Raw genomic sequence first — 18974 nt, 5'->3', positions numbered from 1 at the left:
GAGGTGGACGCAGGCGGATCACTTGAGGTCATCAGTTCAAGACCAACCTGACCAACATAGCAAAACTCCATTTCTACTAAAAATACAAAAATTAGCAGGGCATGTTGGCACAGCCTGTAATCCCAGCTATGGAAAATTGCTTGAACCCAGGAGGTGGCGGTTGCAGTGAGCTGAGATCGCTGCCACTGCACTCCATCTTGGGTGACACAGTGAGACTCCGTCTCAAAAAAAAATTTTTTTTTTGAATGATAAAATTCAATGTTCATGAGGTCATGGGGAAATATGTATGTTGGAAGTAGTAATCATAACAACAGTAACCAACACTGTGCTCACCTTCTTCATAACATTTCTGTGCAAGGGAACTGTTGTTTCTCCCATTTCATAAATGAGGCAACTGTGACAGACAGGTAGTGTAACTAGTCCACCATCACTCGGTTAGTATGGCAGAATCAGCCTAAAAAAACTTTTTTAAAGTCCAAATCCTGTGTTCTTTTTTGTTGTTGTTGTTGAGACAGTCTCGCTCTGTCGCCAAGGACGGAGTGCAATGGCATGATCTCGGCTCACTGCAACCTCTGTCTCCTAGGTTCGAGAGATTCTCCTACTTCAGCCTCCTGAGTAGCTGGGATTACAGGCGATTGCCACCATGCCTGGCTAATTTTTATATTTTTAACAGAGACGGGGTTTAACCATATTGGCCAGGCAGGTCTTGATCTCCTGACTTCAAATGATCTACCTGCCTCTGCCTCCCAAAGTGCTGGGATTACAGGCATGAGTCACCACAACTGGCCAAACGTGTGTTCTTAACCAAAGCTCTACACGGCTTTCTATGGCAATATGTAACAAGAGTAATGAAAACATTCATACATTTTGACTATTCCAGCCCCAGAAATTTATCCTAAGAAAATAATTTCAAAGAATAAATCTATCTTTATATATGTATAGATGCATGTATATATATTTATATATATACACAAAGATGTTTATTAATTTAACAAATGTCTGTTTGCTCGTTATCTACCATGAAATAATATAAAAAAATTATAATATATGAATGCAGACATTAAAATAATCAGAGTGAAGAGTACTATAACATATGCAAAAATAGGCCAGATGCAGTGGCTTACAACTGTAATCTCAGTACTTTGGGAGGCTGAGGTAGGAGGATCCCTTGAGTCCAGGTGTTTGAAACCATAGCGAGACACTGTCTCTACAAAAGAAAAATAAAAGATATTAGCTTAGCATGGTGGTTCGCACCTGTGGTCTCAGCTATTTAGGAGGCTGAGGCAGAAGGATTGCTGGATTCCAGGAGGCAGAAGTTACAGTGAGCTGTTTTCCTGCCACTGCACTCCAACCTGGATGACAGAGTGAGACCCTGACCCAAATAAATAAATAAATGGCAAAAATGGATATCCTATATGTAAAAACAATTAGTCACAGGGTAGATCCAAAAGCTAAATTTAGACCGGGAGTTTATGAGACTTTGGATGGGGGTTGGTGAAATTTCTAATAACATATTCAGGGGAGACCCCTACCTACCTCTTGATATTTGTGATGCCAGGGTATACACTTTCACCTCGATTACCTATAAAAACAGACTTTACAACAGTGAGTGCTCTGTGCACCCCGCGTTTGGTGGGTAAGTGCTTTAGTTCCTGAGAAAACACCCTCTCCCCCCCTCCCACAAGCAGCAAGATGCTCCTCTTGCTGGGTTTCCCGAGAGCAGTCTGTTTTTCAAATGGGAAGTGAGGGGAAGCCAGAGCTCACTGGCCGACAGGCACAGGTGACCAGTGGAGTCGGGCTTTCAGAGGGCATCTCCTATGAAAGTTCAGCCCAGCCCAGAGGAAGGAACTATTTTCATTTACAGTGACTACACTGATCCCTTCACTGGAATTAATTTGTTATGAGCTACCAGAGCATTTGACTTCTATTCACTGCTCCTCTTCACAGTCTGAGACCCTCCAAAGAGCAGGTGATGGCTGTCACTCAGCGCACCTTGGCAGGGTTCTGAGGATGGTATTGGGTAGGGGGAGTAGGGGGGAAACCCTTTCATAGGTAGTCCATTTGAATTTGTAGACCCTTTTCAATTATGCCACTAATTGTTTAAAAGGGTTGCAAGACTAAAAAAGGTTTTAAATCACTAATCTGTTATTGAAAGGTCTTTTAAAAGTTAATTTTCTTCCTGAATACTTCTTAGTCAATACAGACTCGAGAGCAGAGACACCCTGCTGGGGTGCTGGCTTTGTTGGTTTTTCTAACACCTGGCTTACCAGGCTTTCTTCTCTGATAATGAATTTCCCTTTCTTTTTATAAGAAGGAGTTTGGGCAGTCACAGTGGCTCACGCCTGTAATCCCAGCACTTGGAAGGCCAAGGCTGGCGGATCACCAGGACAAGAGTTCGAAACCAGCCTGGCCAACATGGTGAAACCCCATCTCTACCAAAAATACAAAAAAAATTAGCTGGCTGAAGTGGCGCGCGCCTGTAATCCCAGCTACACGGGAGGCTGAGGCAAGAGAATTGCTGAATCCGGGAGGCAGAGGTTGCAGTGAGCCAAGATCAGGCCACTGTACTGCAGCCTGGGAGGCAGAGCAAGACTCCGTCTTGGGAAAAAGAAAAAAAGGCCTTTGATTATATAAGGCCACTAGATTTAGGAAATATTTCCTGAACTCCTGGTTAGCCAATTGGAATTTCACATTGGAAAAACTCTGCCATCAACAGACAGTTGTTTCTGATATGACTTCATTTGTGGGCAGCTTGACAGCTGTATCTGCCAACAGGTAGAAATGATGTGGCTGGAGCTTGTTGGGGGCCTTCTAATGACCAAAAGAAGGGCAGAAGGAAATGAACTGATGTGATCATTCCAGGATATTTTCAACTGATCTGTTGTGTCCCTGGCAATGTTTACCTATGTATCAATGAACCTGCAGGTCCTACACATGTATCCCGGAACTTAAATTTTTTTAAAAAAAGATCTGGTGTGTGCATATGTGTGTGTACACATATGCATGTGTGTGTGTGAAAGAGAGTGAGAACAGCCCCAAATGCAGAGCTTACCACGAGACTTGCGGGAGCAGCTAAGTGCTCTGCTGCATACCAGGTCCATGGAGGAAGAGGTTGTTGGTTGACCATCCTAGAGGCCAATGCTTAGCATGTGGAAACTTGTAGTCACTACCCAAAAGGGGGTGGAGATTGCTGTAGTTCCAAAATTTGGCCAACAACCTGGATTTGAAAGCACAGCCAAATGGATAGTGGTGTCACAGATTCCAGATACAACTGAACAACTATAGATTCACATCTACTGTGTGAAAGGGGAGGAAATGGAAAAAGAAGTGGATTCAGACATAAGTAAGATACAGCCCTCTGGCCCTGCATTGTTTAATTCCAGTTTATGATGTTTATAATTTGCAGCATTTAGGGTATAAAACTTGTTGTGGAGATATTCAGAGATGAATGTGCTACTTATTTGCTATTTCTTTTTTACAATTTGTTTATTTATTTATTTTTTCTTTTTGAGACAGAGTCTTGCTCTGTCGCCCACGCTGGAGTGCAGTGAGGACATCATGGCTCACTGAAGCCTCCACCGCCCAGGCTCAAGCAATCCTCACACCTCAGCCTCCCAAGTAACTGGGACTACATGAGTGCATCACCACACCCAGAGAATTTTTAAATTTTTTGTCGAGACAGGGTCTCGCTATGTTGCCTAGGCTGGCATTTGCTATTTAAGAGCAATGCAGATATATTAGATATGGAAAGCTGGATATGGTGGCATGTGCTTGTAGTCCCAGCTACTCAGGAAGCTGAGGGCAAGAGGCTCACTTGAGCCTAGGAGTTTGAGTTCAGCCTAGGCAGCATGGCGAGACACAGTATCTCAAAAGAAAAAAAGAAAGGCCCGGTGTGGTGGCTCACACCTGTAATCCCAGCACTTTGAGAGGCCAGGGTGGGTGGATTGCTTGAGCTCAGGAGTTCAAGACCAGCCTGGGGAACATGGTGAAGCCTTGTCTTGACAAAAAATACAAAACTTAGCCAGGTGTGGTGACACACGCCTGTAGTCTCAGTTACTCAGGAGGCTGAGGTGGGAGGATCACTTGGGAGGTCAAGGCTGCAGTGAACCACGATTGCAAATGCACTCCAGCCTAGGTGACAGAGCGAGACCCTGTCCAAAAAAAAAGAAAATGATTAAAAAAGGAGAGAGTGTGTGAAAATGCCTGCCCTGTACTTGGTTCCATAAATAAGAGCTTTTCAGGTAGAGTGACCTTGGGGAGGGGGGAAAAAGTAGAACTAAAGCATTTGATACACTCAGGACAGTTTTCATCAAAAATAAAAGAACAAGATTCCCTTTGAATACAGGAGTGTAGAATTGCAAGAAATGCTCCACAAACTACTTTTTCTTTTAAAACATTAGGGTGAAATGCGCATAACATGAACGTTTCCATCTTAAATTAGCTGCGTGTGATGGTGTGTGCCTGTAGTTCCGGTGCCTGTAGTCCATGAACTACTTTCATAACTATTGTCACATAAACTTAAAAAAAAATCACCGCCAGGTGCAGTGGCTCATGCTTGTAATCCCAGCACTTTGAGAGGAGGAAGTGGATGGATTCCTTGAGCCAGGAGTTCGAGACCAGCCTGGGCAACATGGCAAAACCCCATTTCTACTGAAAATACAAAACTTATCAGGGTGTGGTGTGCACACCTGCTAAGTTTTGTATTTTAGTCCCAGCTACTGGGGAGGCTGAGGTAGGAGAATTGCTTGATCCTAGGAGGTCGAGGCTGCATCTAGCTGAGATCAGGCCACTGCACTCCAGCCTGGGTGACAAGGAGAGACTGTCCCAAAAAACAAACAAAAATCACCAAAAGAGACACACTTTGATTCAAATGAGGAGAGTTGGCCATATTCATGCTCTTGTTTTACCTTGCTTTTTAAAATATGAAGCTTCCAGATTCCAATGATATGGTGTGTTCACAGTCTGCCCTCCATTCACCTAGAAAAGGGGAGACTGCTTTCTCTTTTAAAAAGGAAAGCTTAAAACAGAGAAAAGGGTTCAGGTAGAGGAACAAATGAGATAAAAATTTCCAGGTTGATACTCAATGATTTTAAATGCTGAATTTTTATCCAGACATATTGCATGGTGATATATTAAAATAAATCCTTAATAGGTCAGAATGCTCAAGAAATGGGGATTATTCTTTTCAATGGCACTTTCTGCTGAACTGAAAATTAAAAAGAAATCCATGTTTTGTGTATTTCTATCCTTTAATTTAAAAAAATTGTGAAAACATGGATTAGTCCATTTTCCTCTCAAATTTAAAGAGTCTAGCAAACAAAATTAAATCTTTGATTCAAAGACTTTGGCTTGAATTCTATCATAGCCACTTATCAGCTCTGTGATTTCAGGTAGGTTATTTGACCTCTTTTGTCTCAATTTCCTCATCTGCAAAATAGTAATAGTTGTTAATTCATGCATAATGCTTAGCGTGGCATTTGGCACATTGTAAGCCCTTAGAAAATTTTAGCTCTTACCATTATCATTATTTATTATGGTTAAATGTACATCACCATCCTAGGTGCAATGAGGGAATAAGAAAAGTAGGAGAACCAGTTGGAAACTCCAGATGCTTACAGTGCAGGTAAGGGATATAAGAATTACATCCACAAAACAGTTAGGTTTTAATGGGATGCTGTAAGTTATGAAAGTTCCTGTCAAACAAGTGATACCCACTTCAGGTCCACAGGGATTTGGGGAGGGGAGAGAAGAGCTGGGCAGATAAGGTTGAAAAAGGGAAGTAAGAGGAAGGAGAAGAGGTGAAAGGAGGAGGAAAAGGCATGACAGAAGCAAGCCCTGAATGATTCAGCTAGAGGAGGAAGGGGGATGGAACAGTATCAGCTAAGAAAGGTGTGGGTCAGAAATGAACATGGCATATTCTGGAGGTCTGCTGTGTGGTTGTAGTGCCTCAAAGTCATCATTTTGGAGATCAAACTTCCTTGTTAGGACTGTAGCTGAAAAAGAAGTGGGCAATTGGATCGAATAGATGCTGACCTCTGGGACTTTCTCTAAATGGTCCACAAAGCACAACACAATGAAAGCCATAGCAAAATAATTTTAAAATGCTTAAAAAGGAAAAGAGATGTAAAAAAAAAAGGCTTTCCTGGTGATTTACCTTACCCTGCAAAAAATACACAACCCTGATATACCAATGTTCTCTGCAAACATGATCCTATTTAATTGAGACATTGATATATAATATTACAAGGCTTATCAGCTATGACAGAGAACAAGTCACACTTGTGCAAAAGTCCCTGAAATGTCAGGGAGTGGGGCTATGAACAGAGAAATTCAAAATGCCATTTAAATTTTGCCTGTGGATCGAGGCCTTCTCAGGGTTCCCCAGGGAGGAAATGACAAGGAGTAGTGTGAGGTGAATGGACTTTGATTTCTGGCCTGGGCTTTGCTTGTTACCCTTGGACAGGGACCTCATACTTGTGAAGATAACCTTCTTATCTCTTCATGTCCTGCATATTGACCAGGATCACAACTGATGACCAGCCTTCTTACTCTCTATTTAGAATGGATGGATTGAACCCTCTCTTAAATGAAATATTAAGCAGAGTTTTAAGCCTATAGATGTTCATCTAATGGAAGAACAGGTTGGGCCACAGAGATGCCCTAAAGTCTAAGTTTCTATGTTAAATAAACAGCAGAAGAACCAGTTCAGTACCTTGCAATATTTCTGTATGACTCCCAGTTGGAACTGAGGTTTTGATATGGTAGATGGCCCCATGGGATGCATTGGACAGGCTTGGAAATTCCTTCTGGTTAAAGGGAAGAAATAGAACCTTCCAGGGTGTTTCTTGAGGTACTGGGGCTGGGCACTTCGGCCAGGGACAATCACATCATAGGACCCCCTCTTGATCCTGGCTTTCTCTCTCCTCATGAATATTTCTGGGGAGACCCTTTTGGGTGATCAGTTGAGTTAATGAAAGGTAGGAATGAGAGAAAAACAGAAAGGACAGCCCCATTGCTTTGCCTTGTGATGGGGACTGGGGAAAGAGATAGTAGGGACCGATTTGCATATGAGCCTGTGTTCTGTTTTTCCTGTCTTCTCTTCTGTAAAGACCAGCTGGTCAGAGCCACCTTCTTGAGCCCCACTGACTACCTCCCAGAGACACTATCCAGTTGCCAGTGCCAACTTACCATCTAGCTCCCCACACCACAGCAACAGCTCGGGGCCCAGCCATAGACATAGCTTTCTTTCTCCCCTAGGTCACCACAGCCTGATTTTCTGCTCCTGACTTCAAACATCTGCTTCATCTGTTTGTCCCTCTTGTTCAAAGGGAACTGGTCAGAGACTCTTGCTTGGTCTCTACCCTGCCTCATATTTATTTCCTAAACCAAGATTCTTGAGCCTGGAATAGAAAATTGTGTTCCAACTCCGCAGTTCTCATAGAGGCCCTAGTTTTATTTGGGGGCTGTGTTTTAGAAGGGTCAAGGTGTATCAATTATGCTGCCCATGCCTGTATGCCGCCTCTTCAATCACTTGTGTCCCCTTGTTTGTGAAGCACAACAGAGTGTGCTTTCAGAAAGAGTCTTTTGTATTCCTAGAGTCTAAAAATATTTGCATGTAAATGTTGGGAATCCAGACAGTCTCCTTAAGATCTACACTTCTCATGGGGAGGCACATAGACCATTGGGGTGCATTAGAAAATTAAATTTGCGCCAATTGCACCCTTGGTCCCTGCCCCATAGTGCTGTGCTAACATCTGAGAAGGAGGGAGTGTGACATTGATGAAGGCAAAGCATAAATAACCACATTTCAAAATGAATACAAATTGCACAATGACAGTTTCCAAACTATTAGCCTACTTTACAAAAAAAGTTAATTCAGCACAAGCCCAGAACTGGCTGTTGCTTATGTGTTGTGCTGCCAGTTGGCAGGCACAGCTTTGCAAGGGGATTGGGGGAAATGAGGATTATTGTAGTGGAAGCACACTCGGCCTTTTGTGAGGAGGGTACAAATTACATCACTCTCTCAAGCCCCTGCTGTTCAGTGTTCAAGAGTGGACACCAGGATACTGCATGCCTTCAGGGGAAGTTGCTTACTTTTCCTAGAGGTAAAATGGCCCAGTGCCGAGGCTTGGGGAGGAGCCCTGAGTTTACAGCCGCTTGAAGGAAAAAGGTCTGGATAGCTGGAGCTACACTACTGAGGAGCTACACCTACGCTGGTATGTGCTGCCCCTATCTGGGCAATCCTGGGCACCAGGGGAGGCCATGGCCATACAGAAGCTGGCCTTCTCTGGGATGAACTCTGGATGCTATCTCATGCAGACCATTCCACTGCACCGGGCCTGCATCCCCTCATCTGTAAAATGGAGAGAGTGCATTGGATGGCTGTGAAAGCCCCCTTCAGCTCAAAAAGAATGCCATGGTCTCTTCCTTTAAATTGTGTGTCCCCTAGAAAGAGAAAGGCTCATTGCTCGGAAGAGTGGCAAGAAATGACAGGATTGGTTCCCTGTGGTTACCATACTTTACTGCAGAACTCATGAACGTTCATCTCACTTGCAAAGGAATAGGAGAAAGTTGCCTGCTAGGAAAAAGGAGCTGTCTGAGGCAAAGGGTTCATTCTCTTTGGGTCACCCTACTGCCTTGACTAATTGGAAGGGAGCATTAGGAAGCTCTCAGATGAGTCCCCTCAATTTCATCAGCATTTTCAGGAAGAGGAGTGTGTGATGAGGGTTATGCTATGATATCTACTGCCTACAGACAGCCTTCACTCAAGGAGCCCTGCTCCAAGGTCTAGGCACCACTTTGTACTAACTAATTCCCTGACTTCTATCAGTAGGAGTCCCTGGGCTACAGAACTTTGAACTAGACAAAGTTGGATTTATCAATTAGGAAATCCAGTAAAGAACTCAATTTTTATTTATTTATTCATTTATTTTCAGAGACTGGGTCTTGCTGTGTTGCCCAGGCTGGAGTGCAATGGTGTAATCATAGCTTATTGCAGCCTCAAACTCTTGAGCTCAATCCATCCTCCTGCTTCAATCTTCCAAGTAGCTGGGCCTACAGGATAAATTTTTTAAAAAATCTGTAGACACAAAGTCTTGCTATGTTACCCAGGAGAGTCTCAAACTCTTGACCTCAAGCGATCCTCTGGCCTCAGACTCCCAAAGTGTTGAAATTATAGATGTGAACTGCTGCATCTGGCCAGGATTCTATTTAAGCACCATATTTAACCTTCATGTTTTCAACAATTCCTAGAGCTACCAGCTAACAATGATTGGGTAGAAAAACAATACATCCATATATGCTCAAAGCATGCCCAATTTTAAATATAACACCCCATGGTCAGAATTCAGGCAAATGTCTGTTCTTTTGAAAAAAAGTCAAATCAAACTCTGTTCTCCTATTTTGTATATATTTACAGTAATTTCTCCCTTTAAGAAGCCACCTTTCACACCTATCTCAAAGGAGACCCTTGTATTCTCAGCTAAAGAATTTCTAGTCCCTTCCTTCATTGTCCTTTTTTTCTAAGTACTTGTAGTCCTAGTAATGGCTTAGAATTTTGATTCTCAGGTACTTCCAAGTTATATCTCTAAGTTCTGATGACATCTATTTAAAACAAGATCCAAGTTATATAAATCTAGTTTTAGTCAAAGAGGCTTCTTGTCCCCCTAAATAACTGCTTAATTTGATAGTAAAAATTACTATTGTGAAAGCTCCTTGGCATATGTTCTTCAATGTGAAGCAACTTTAGAAAACAAGAGCATATCCAGAATTCTTAATTATTGTACAATGCTGAAGCTTCTGCACCCTTCCTGAGAGCACTTTCATAACTTTTCATCCAAAACTAATATCTGCAAAGACTATCTATCAGAGGTAAACGTTATTTGCTGAGAGCCAATTTCTAAACACTTTTTATAAATTAATTTCCTTATATTACAATAATTCTTATCCATGCCTTAGGGAATTTGAAATGAACTTTAAGAGAAATGCTGTTTAAGAGCCAGGCACAGTAGCTGATGCCCTAATCACAAAGACTTTGGGAGGTTAAGGTGGAAGGATTGCTTGATGCCAGGAGTTTGAGACCAGCCTTGGCAACAGAGTGCGACCTCATCTTGACAAAAAATTGTAAAAAACAAATTAGGAGGCCAGGTGTGGTGCCTCACGCCTGTAATCCCAGCACTTCGGGAGGCCGAGGCGGACGGTTCCCAGGAGGTTAGGAGTTCAAGACCAGCTTGCCCAACATGGTGAAACCCTGTCTCTGCTAAAAAATACAAAAATTAGCCAGGCATGGTGGCACACGCCTGTAATCCCAGCTACTTTGGAGGCTGAGGCAGGAGAATTGCTTGAACCTGGGAGGTGGAGGTTGCAGTGAGCTGAGATCCCGCCATTGCACTCCAGCCTGAGTGACAAAAGCAAAAAAACTCCATCTCAAACAAAACGAAACAAATTAACCTGGTGTGGTGACATGGATTTACAGTCCTAGCTACAGAGTGAGACCCTGTCCCTAAAAAGAAAGAGAGAGAGAAGGAGAGAGAGAGAGAGAGACATGCTTTTTCTGAGAGTATTGTAGACCTCTTTGTTTTAAAATCTACACTGTCTCCCAAGCTGGAGTGCAGTGGTTCCATCATAGCTCACTGCAGCCTCAACCTCCCAGGCTCAAGTGATCCTCCCACGTCAACCTACTGAGCAGCTGGGACTATAGGTATGTGGCAACATACTCAGTTAAATTTTAAAATTTTTTTTGTAGAGATGGGATCTTTATGTTATAGAGGTTGGTCTCTAACTCCTGGGCTCAAGTGATCCTCCCACCTTGTCCTCCCAAAGTGCTAGGATTGCAGGTGTGAGCCACCGTGCCTGGCTAAGAGAAAGTTTTTATCTGCAGGAACGTTTTGCACATTTCCTGTCCCCATCCCACTATCCCTCCTTAAATCATCTGGAGCCTGGAGGAAGAAGTAGATATGACTTGAAAACAGTATAAATGTCTCTCAAAGACCCTATTCACGTATGCAAAAAGATATTCACATTTTTGCTTCTTCCAGGCTACCTGAGATGAAAAACATGTTCTACGTTTGTGTGTGTCAGATTGGATATGAATTAACTGTGAGATTTGTGTGCTGGACGCTGTTTGGCTTTGAGTCTTGGGGTGGCAAGGCTGGTTGGGGTATTGACACCTTTATTTCTACAGATCCTGTAGCTCCAGGAGGACGTAAAGCATTGAGAAACCTGATATTAACAAAAGGGAAAAGTTCAACAATGGGAAATAAGAAAGGCTGAGTTTCAAAATCACCCAGTGAGGATGGCAATGGGCATCACAGATACATTCCTGGATATTCCTCACTCCCATCAGAGACTGGGACCTCTGGGGTGGTAACGACCTCCTTCCTCCAGAAATCTTAGATATAATCTAATCTAAGACTCTAACTGCTTTGCTGATGCTTGACATCCATATGTGTGAAGGGAGAGAAGAAATAAATAAAATGTATCAGGCAGGCCAGGTGCGATGGCTCATGCCTGTAATCCCAGCACTTTGTGGGGGCCGATGCAGGTGGATCACCTGAGGTCAGGAGTTTGAGACCAGCCTGGCCAACATGGTGAAACTCCATCTCTACTAAAAATACAAAAAATTAGCTGGACATGGTAGCAGGCACCTGTAGTCCCAGCTATTCCAGAGGCTGAGGCAGGAGAATTGCTTAAGCCTGGGAGGCAGAAGTTGCAGTGAACCAAGGTCACACCTCTGCACTCCAGCCTGGGCGACAAGAGCAAAACTATGTCTCAAAAAAAAAAAAAAAGTACCAGGCAACCCTTCAAAAAAAGTGTGCTTTCCTGAGAAAACAGAGCTGCCCTTTAAAATGGGAGCATGTAACTACTGTGAAACTTGTCTTTGATACTCCCTCCAGCCCACCTCCTATGAGACGAAATTCTGGTATAACTATGACACTCTTATCTGAAGCCATTGCAATCATTTCATAGCATGAAATGTGTTGATAAAATTACTGCAAATGGCTAGAAATTGCTCAAAAGTAAAGGTTCTATGAAAAAGTTCGAGGTTTAAAAAATAGTGGGCTGGCCTCATTCCCTCCCCGCCCCCCGCCCATTTTGGTTTTTGCTGTTTCCTACCCAGGCAGATTTGCATAAAGACAGTACAGACATAGCAAAGGTCTGACCGCTTCTTTTCAATGAATGATTATTCTGAAACATTGCTCAGGGACCATCTCTTGCTTTGAACAGCACTAAACCAAAAGGTTCCCTTTCAATTTACTTGGCAGGAACCAGGATTCTGTCAAAGATATTGAAGGTGAAAAATATACTGGAAGGTGTGACTGTCCACTTCTTAGCTGGAGAAGCTACAGTAATAAGTTCTCCTGGCCTATTGGTGGAGAAAAGAGAGAGCACCTCTTTCTGGTCTTGATGGAACCCCTTTTTGTGTTTCCTTTCAAGTTGCAGAACCTCTGGATCAGAATCGTTCCTATTCCTCTATCTCCTCCACAAAGTGGAGGGCAGGCTGGGTGCAGTGGCTCATACCTATAATCCCAGCACTTTGGGAGGGTGGAGGCAGGAGGATTGCTCAAGAACGGGAGTTTGAGACCAGCCTGGGCACTTGCAGCAAGACCCCTATCTCTACAAAATATACAACAGAAATTAGCCAGGCTTGGTGGTGCACCTGTAGTCCCAGCTTTCAGGAGGCTGAGGCAGGAGGATCGCTTGGGCCTTGGGCCTTGAGCCTAGGAGATTGAGGGTGTAATGAGCTATGATCATGTAACTGCCCTCCAGCTTGGGCGACAGAGCAAGACCTGTCTCAAAAAAAAAAAAAAAAAAAGAAAGAAAGAAAGAAAAGAAAAAGGGCAGTGAGCAGTATTTGGAGAGTACTAGATGCGTATTTGGCTGCCCAGTTCCCTCAAGGCCTTGTGAGTAGCGTCTTAGTAAGTTTCTCTTAAAGTCCATGTTTTAGCCTGAGCTCTTTAGCATGACTGCAAAGTGGCCCTCTCTGGAAATGCACTGTTCTCTCCCTAGACTTACTTCTTCCCATCCTGCACATTTATATGTTGCCAATGGGGAGGGTGGGGTTGAGGACCGGGTGTGGGTCAGTGTAAATCCATCATGGGCACTTGGCAAACTGTGATGTGCAGGGCATATTGATGGTGACTCAGGGATATTATCTGATGAGAAGAGTCCTCTTCACCATTCTATTCAAATTGCATTCCCTTAGCAATTCTCATCCATATTCTACTGACCCCATTTGGCATCCAAAACCAAAACCATGCAGTCACATCTTTATTGAAAATATTATGGTCATGCAACCTACAAAAACAACAGTGCATTCAGTAACTTTGTTCATCTATCCAATTAATTTAACAATTATCTAACAAAATAATGCTGTGCTGTGCACAGTTTCTATCTAGCAGGAAAGAACTTTGGAAAAACTGTCATGAAGACCTTACTTTAGAAAAAGGGACCTACATGATAACCATTGATGACAGGGGCCCATGCGATGCCTAAAGGAGCCTGGCCAATGTCAGGCATGGGTGCCCTGGGTGGCATAGGCACCACAGGTGGCCTAGGTGGCATAGGTGCCATGGGTGCCCCAGGTGGCATAGGTACCACAGGTGGCCTGGCTGGCATGCCTGCCATGGGTGGCCTGGCTTGCATACGTGCCATGGGTGGCCTGGCTTGCATACGTGCCATGGGTGGCATAGGTGCCATGGGTGCCCCAGGTGGCATAGGTACCACGGGTGGCCCGGCTGGCATACCTGCCATGGGTGGCCTGGCTTGCGCAGGTGCCATGGGTGGCATAGGCACCACAGGTGGTCCAGGTGGTCCAAGTGGTTGTGGTGCCAGATGAACACACCAAGCAGGATCCAGAACAGGAACGGCATCATAGGGCATATCCAAGATCACCTCCACAGCGGGCGGCAGGGCGTCATCAGCCATGTTTCTCAACATTAGCATCCTCTGATTTCGTCTCCACTTGGTCCTTCTGTTCTGAAACCAAACCTTCAGAGGGGAAAAATGAATTGGCTTAGTGTATTGAACAGTTAATATCATAAGAGAAAAAAACATAACATGCAATTCTATATGCCACTGAGACTTTAAACTGCAACAGGTGAAGCTATTTTTTTATTGCTGAAACATCTTAGAGGAGTGAGGGAGGGGCTCAAATACGCTAGTGGTCACCCCTGCCTAAACATAACCAAAGCCAACAAACAGCAAATTTTGGTATAGGCCCATATAGAGTCCGTATTCCCAATACTAATTTCATAAAACAGGTCTACTATATTTTCAAAGGAAAAAGGAGGAGTGTCTATTAAAAGTGTCCTGGGGGAAATTCATGCTATAGAATTTGGAAATAGATGAGAACATTGTCTTTTTTCCTTCTTTGTATTTTCCGGCTCTTTCCTTCAAAAATCCATTGAGAGGCCTATGCAAACCCAGGGAGGGGAAAAAGCAACTCAGGAAACCCTTTTTCTTTTCCTCTGAGTTTACCTTGCTTGCCTGAGGAGGCAGAGGATACGTCATCCATCTCAACCTGAGGCTAGGCCTGTGGCATCAAGACTCCAACTTTCAGTGGTCTGCTTTGTTGGGCTGCTTTTCCAGACACCACCCACAGACATGCAGTGCATTTCCGTCACTGCACTCACACACAAACCTTGAGGCAAAGCTAACAAGCCCATTCTAATTTTATTTTTATTTCTTTGGCAAATACTTCCTTGATGCAGCTATGATTTTCTGTAATTTCAAATAGTCACCTTTTGATCCTATGACCTGCACAATTAGTCGTCACTGCGTGAGTAAATGAAAAAGGTATTTTAAATAAACACAGGTAAGAATCTAGCCCGAATTGAGAGAACCCCCTAATCAATTAAATTCCAGAAAAGCCAACTTTTCAAAATAATATCACCAAAAAGAATAAAACATCTAAGATGTTTTTTCTAAGATGTTTACAAAAAAGCGACACTCTCTTATGCATTTGGTAGTTCCATAAAGTTTAATTTGTGTGACATCTGCAATGCATGTTTGACTGTATACAATTCTCCTCTAACCTTTGCACCCTTCTTAGGTCAGGGGACTTTATTCAAAATTTTCTTTCTCTGTCTTTTTTTTTTTTTTTTTGAGAAGGAGTTTCGCTCTCGTTGCCCAGGCTGGAGTGCAATGGCGCTATCTCGGCTCACCACAACCTCCACCTCCTGGGTTCAAGCGATTCTCCTGCCTCAGTCCCTGGGTAGCTGGGATTATAGGCATGCCCAGCTAATTTTATTTCATTTTTTAAAGACAATTTTCCAAAGCTTACAAATGTTTCCCCCATTACCACTTAATTGCAATATGTTAGCAATGTTTTCAGGCTGACATCAAAATCTGCCAAAAAATTAAGATTTAGGGCTACCACTCTCTACTAAGTACTGTGTTCTGTGTGTGAATTACTCCTCCTTCACCCCAATGCCTAAATATAAATTCACTCATTTAGCTAAGTACTTGTGCTTGGTTTTAAATATTTTAAATAATTTAGTACAGTTGAACCTTCTTATAAAACTCAGCTCTTCTGTGCATTAATTTGAATACTTCCCATGTCAGATTGAGTCCTGAACATGACTCCATATAGAAGTAATCCTTCAGGGAAAACTAGCATTCTCCCTAGAGGATACCAGTGTTAGAAGGAGGTCAATCTTATTTATTGGAATATATTTACATATGTATGCATATGCACATGCATATATGTGTATGTAAATGTGTATATGTACATATACATGTGCATACACTATTATATATGGAGAGAGAGAGAGACAGGTATAAACAGATGTAGAAGAAAGAAGAGAAAGTTATATATTTCCCTTTAGGAAATCATATTTCCTCTGCTTATGAGCAATTTCCATAATCTGGAGTTTACTTATTCTATTTTCTACCACTAAGGCACCCACTGTTCAGAACTTATTTGCCAGCCATAGAAAAGACAACAAAAAACACCAACTTGAGAATGTCCAGGACAAAACCTAAGGCATGCTTTAGAATGGCTGTCCTGCCAAATTGCTTTTTCAAGATTTACTGACCTGCACTCTATCTTCAGTCAAATTCAGGCGTGCTGCAAGTATCCGTCTGAGGGGAGAAAATTACAAATGTTCAGTATTTGGAGTTGTAAATAAAATGAAATATATTAATGTGATCGGGTGCGGTGGCTCACGCCTGTAATCCCAGCACTTTGGAGGGCCGAGGCAGGCAGATCACCTGAGGTCAAGAGTTCAAGACCAGTCTAGCCAACATGGCGAAACCCCGTCTCTACTAAAAATGCAAAAATTAGGCCGGCGTGGTGGCGCATGCCTGTAATCCCAGCTACTCCGGAAGCTGAGGCGGGAGAATCGCTTGAACCCGGGAGGCGGAGGTTGCAGTGAGCAGAGATCGTGCCGCTGCACTCCAGCCTGGGCGACAGAGTGAGATTCCGTCTCAAATTTATATATACATATATATATATATATATATAAATTTGAACATTATTTCTTGAACTCCTGACCTCAGGTGATCCACCCACCTCGGCCTCCCAAAGTGCTAGGATTACAGGCGTGAGCCACCGCGCCCGGCAAATTCGAACATTATTTCTATCCCCCACCTCTCCGTGCAGTTTTCTGTAATACGGTTGGGGCTCGCTTTAGGGAGGGCTTTTCCCATAAACAACTTTGCTGTTAAATAAGATAGAAAAGCGGAATATATGTAAAAACGCCCGATGGTTAGCCGAATATGACTTAATTCTTCTGTTTATGAAACAGCAGAGAACAACCCTGGAAATCTTTCCTTGGGCGGTCCGTCCGTGAAAATAAATGAAATGCCAAACATCTTCAAAGCGCTGTATTGAACCACAGTATTTCTGTTTATTGTAAAAGGGAGAGGTGAACCCTCAAGGAGCTAACTCCAAACCACGTCGGCCAAGCGCGCCCTCGGGGAAATTCTGTTTTGCTCTCTGCCGGGCGAAGGCTAAATACGACGAAGCCAGAAAGGTCCCCGAAACCCTACTCTGACCTGTCTTGGTGCCTCCGACCCGCATTCCAGCCTGGCCAGAAAACGCCTGCCCCTTCGTACACTACCGGGATCGGTACGACGAGGGTCCGGTGAGGCTAGCGACGGAAAGGGGTCGCTGGTTACCGAAAGCTCAAAAGTTCGCCCTCTGGTTGTAAAAGTGCGCTCCACGTGGCTGGGCGCTTATTAGGGAGAACAGAGTGAGGCACTCGCCACGCGCGCAAAATCTAAATGGCGCGTAAAAACTTAATAATCAAGACAAATGATATTTTAATGCAATATTAAAACTTTAAAATTAATGCAGGAACAACCCATGATGAGCAAACTGCCAAAATTTTAAAGTCAGGATCCGACCTTGCCTCACTCGCTTTACACTAGTACAGCCCCACTTTTTTACATACTCCGCGCCCCTCCCCCCACATCCCCCAGAAAGCAAGGGCGGACCCAGCGCCCTTGAGCCCCCTTTGCGGCTTTAGGCTCCAGAGGAGAGAGAAGCGGGTCCAGGGATGAACTGGGCGTCGCCGGGGCAAACCACTTACCGCTCCACAACGTCGGGGTATTGAACTTCTTGGAAAAAGTTCTCCAGCTCCTGCAGCTGAAACTGGGTGAACCTGGTGCGGCGTCGGCGTCTCCTCTCTGGGGGCTCTGGCCCCTCCGCGGCCTGTGGCCCCTCCGCCGGCTGTGGCCCCTCCGCCGGCTGTGGCCCCTCCGCGGCCTGTGGCCCCTCCGCCGGCTGTGGCCCCTCCGCGGCCGCTTGGGGCGGCTCCTCCTGCGGTTGCTCCGCCTGGTGGCGGCAGCCACCTTCACCATTTTGGTCGTCTGAGGGGACTGACCCTTCAGTGCCAAGGATGTTTTCTGCTTCTGCTCCGTACTGAGGTTCGGAGCATGCATTCTCCTCGTCCTCTCCTACCATTCCCATCAGCATGGTCACGGTAAGTTTCTCACCTGGGAAGGGAGGAAAGCAAGAGAGACACCAGGGGGTTGGAGCCCATGGCGCGTGGGCTGGAGGAGGCGGGGGAACCCGCTTTCGAAGAGCAACTGTGATAGCCGCGCCGCGTCCCATCCGCTCGCTTTTCCCAGGGAAAAGTTCCTCTTTTGGAGTTCGCGAAAGCTCCCGCCCCTGTCCAAGCACTAACCATTCTCCTCGGTATCCTCGCCGACTGCCGGGCTGCGGTAGCCGGTATCACCGTGGGTGCACCCGCGATGAGACTCCATTCTCAAGTGCTGTCGATGAAGTCGTGAGGTTTTGCAGACTCTGCGCGGGGTTCCGCGGCGATCCCGGGGTTGCAACTGGGACCAATGGCTCGGGCGACCGCTTCTGTGGCGCCGGGACCTCTTTCTGGCGCCGTCTGGCACTTGGCGCGCCCTTATATAGCGGTACAGTGCCTTCCACAGGTTCAAAGCGTGCGCAGACGCGTCGGTTAGACGCCGCCTATTAGCATTCACGGTACATCTAATTGTAACTGCGACCCCAAGGGGACGCATTCCTGGCTAGGGTGTGCAAAAAATAGGGCGAGCGTGCTCGAGCGTGGTGGGGGTGGTGTGCGTGTTGCGCGGGAACAGTATCCCAAGTTGCAGCTTAACTAACTACTCCCAACTTGACCGGATGCACGGATTGGAAAAAGCGTCTGGGTTGTGAAAGCCGATTTGGGGGCGAGGGGGGTGGGGTGAGACAGACAGCGCACCAGCCCGTGGAGAGGTATTTTGGCAGCATTCCTCCGCCCAACTCGCTACATTGCCGCACGTGTCTGGAGCGGTGACCTTTGCGCTCCCCACGGAAAAGACCGAGAAACGGCGTTGAGGAAAGCGAGGAGCGTACAGCAGCCCAAACATGCGAAAGTGAACTTGTTAGTCTACCACGCAATTGGGTTCTGAGCACGACTTTCCCCTGCTAGAAAGTGGTGACAAATGGATAGGACTATCTAGTTCTGCACAGTTCCCGCCAAAGTCAGGATAGTGATACAGTGCAATGATTGGCT

At 44.8% G+C, this 18974-nt stretch overlaps 1 protein-coding gene across 1 annotated transcript; it reads right to left on the bottom strand.

The window, feature by feature from the left end:
* Positions 1-13437: 13437 nt before the first annotated feature.
* Positions 13438-18210, bottom strand: ESX1 (ESX homeobox 1). The gene is made up of 4 exons (XM_012451792.2): positions 18132-18210; positions 17535-17940; positions 16038-16083; positions 13438-13989 (listed from the first exon to the last, which is right to left on the bottom strand). Exons 1-4 carry the CDS (start codon positions 18208-18210, stop codon positions 13438-13440), a joined length of 1083 nt encoding a protein of 360 aa, XP_012307215.2.
* Positions 18211-18974: the final 764 nt, after the last annotated feature.

This window comes from Aotus nancymaae, unplaced genomic scaffold, assembly GCF_030222135.1.
Source record: "Aotus nancymaae isolate 86718 unplaced genomic scaffold, 86718_ANA_hifiasm-v0.15.2.pri h1tg000004l, whole genome shotgun sequence".
Lineage (NCBI taxonomy): Eukaryota > Metazoa > Chordata > Mammalia > Primates > Aotidae > Aotus > Aotus nancymaae.
The sequence above is the reverse complement of the archived record's forward strand: the minus strand, read 5'-3'. Positions and strand labels throughout refer to the sequence as shown.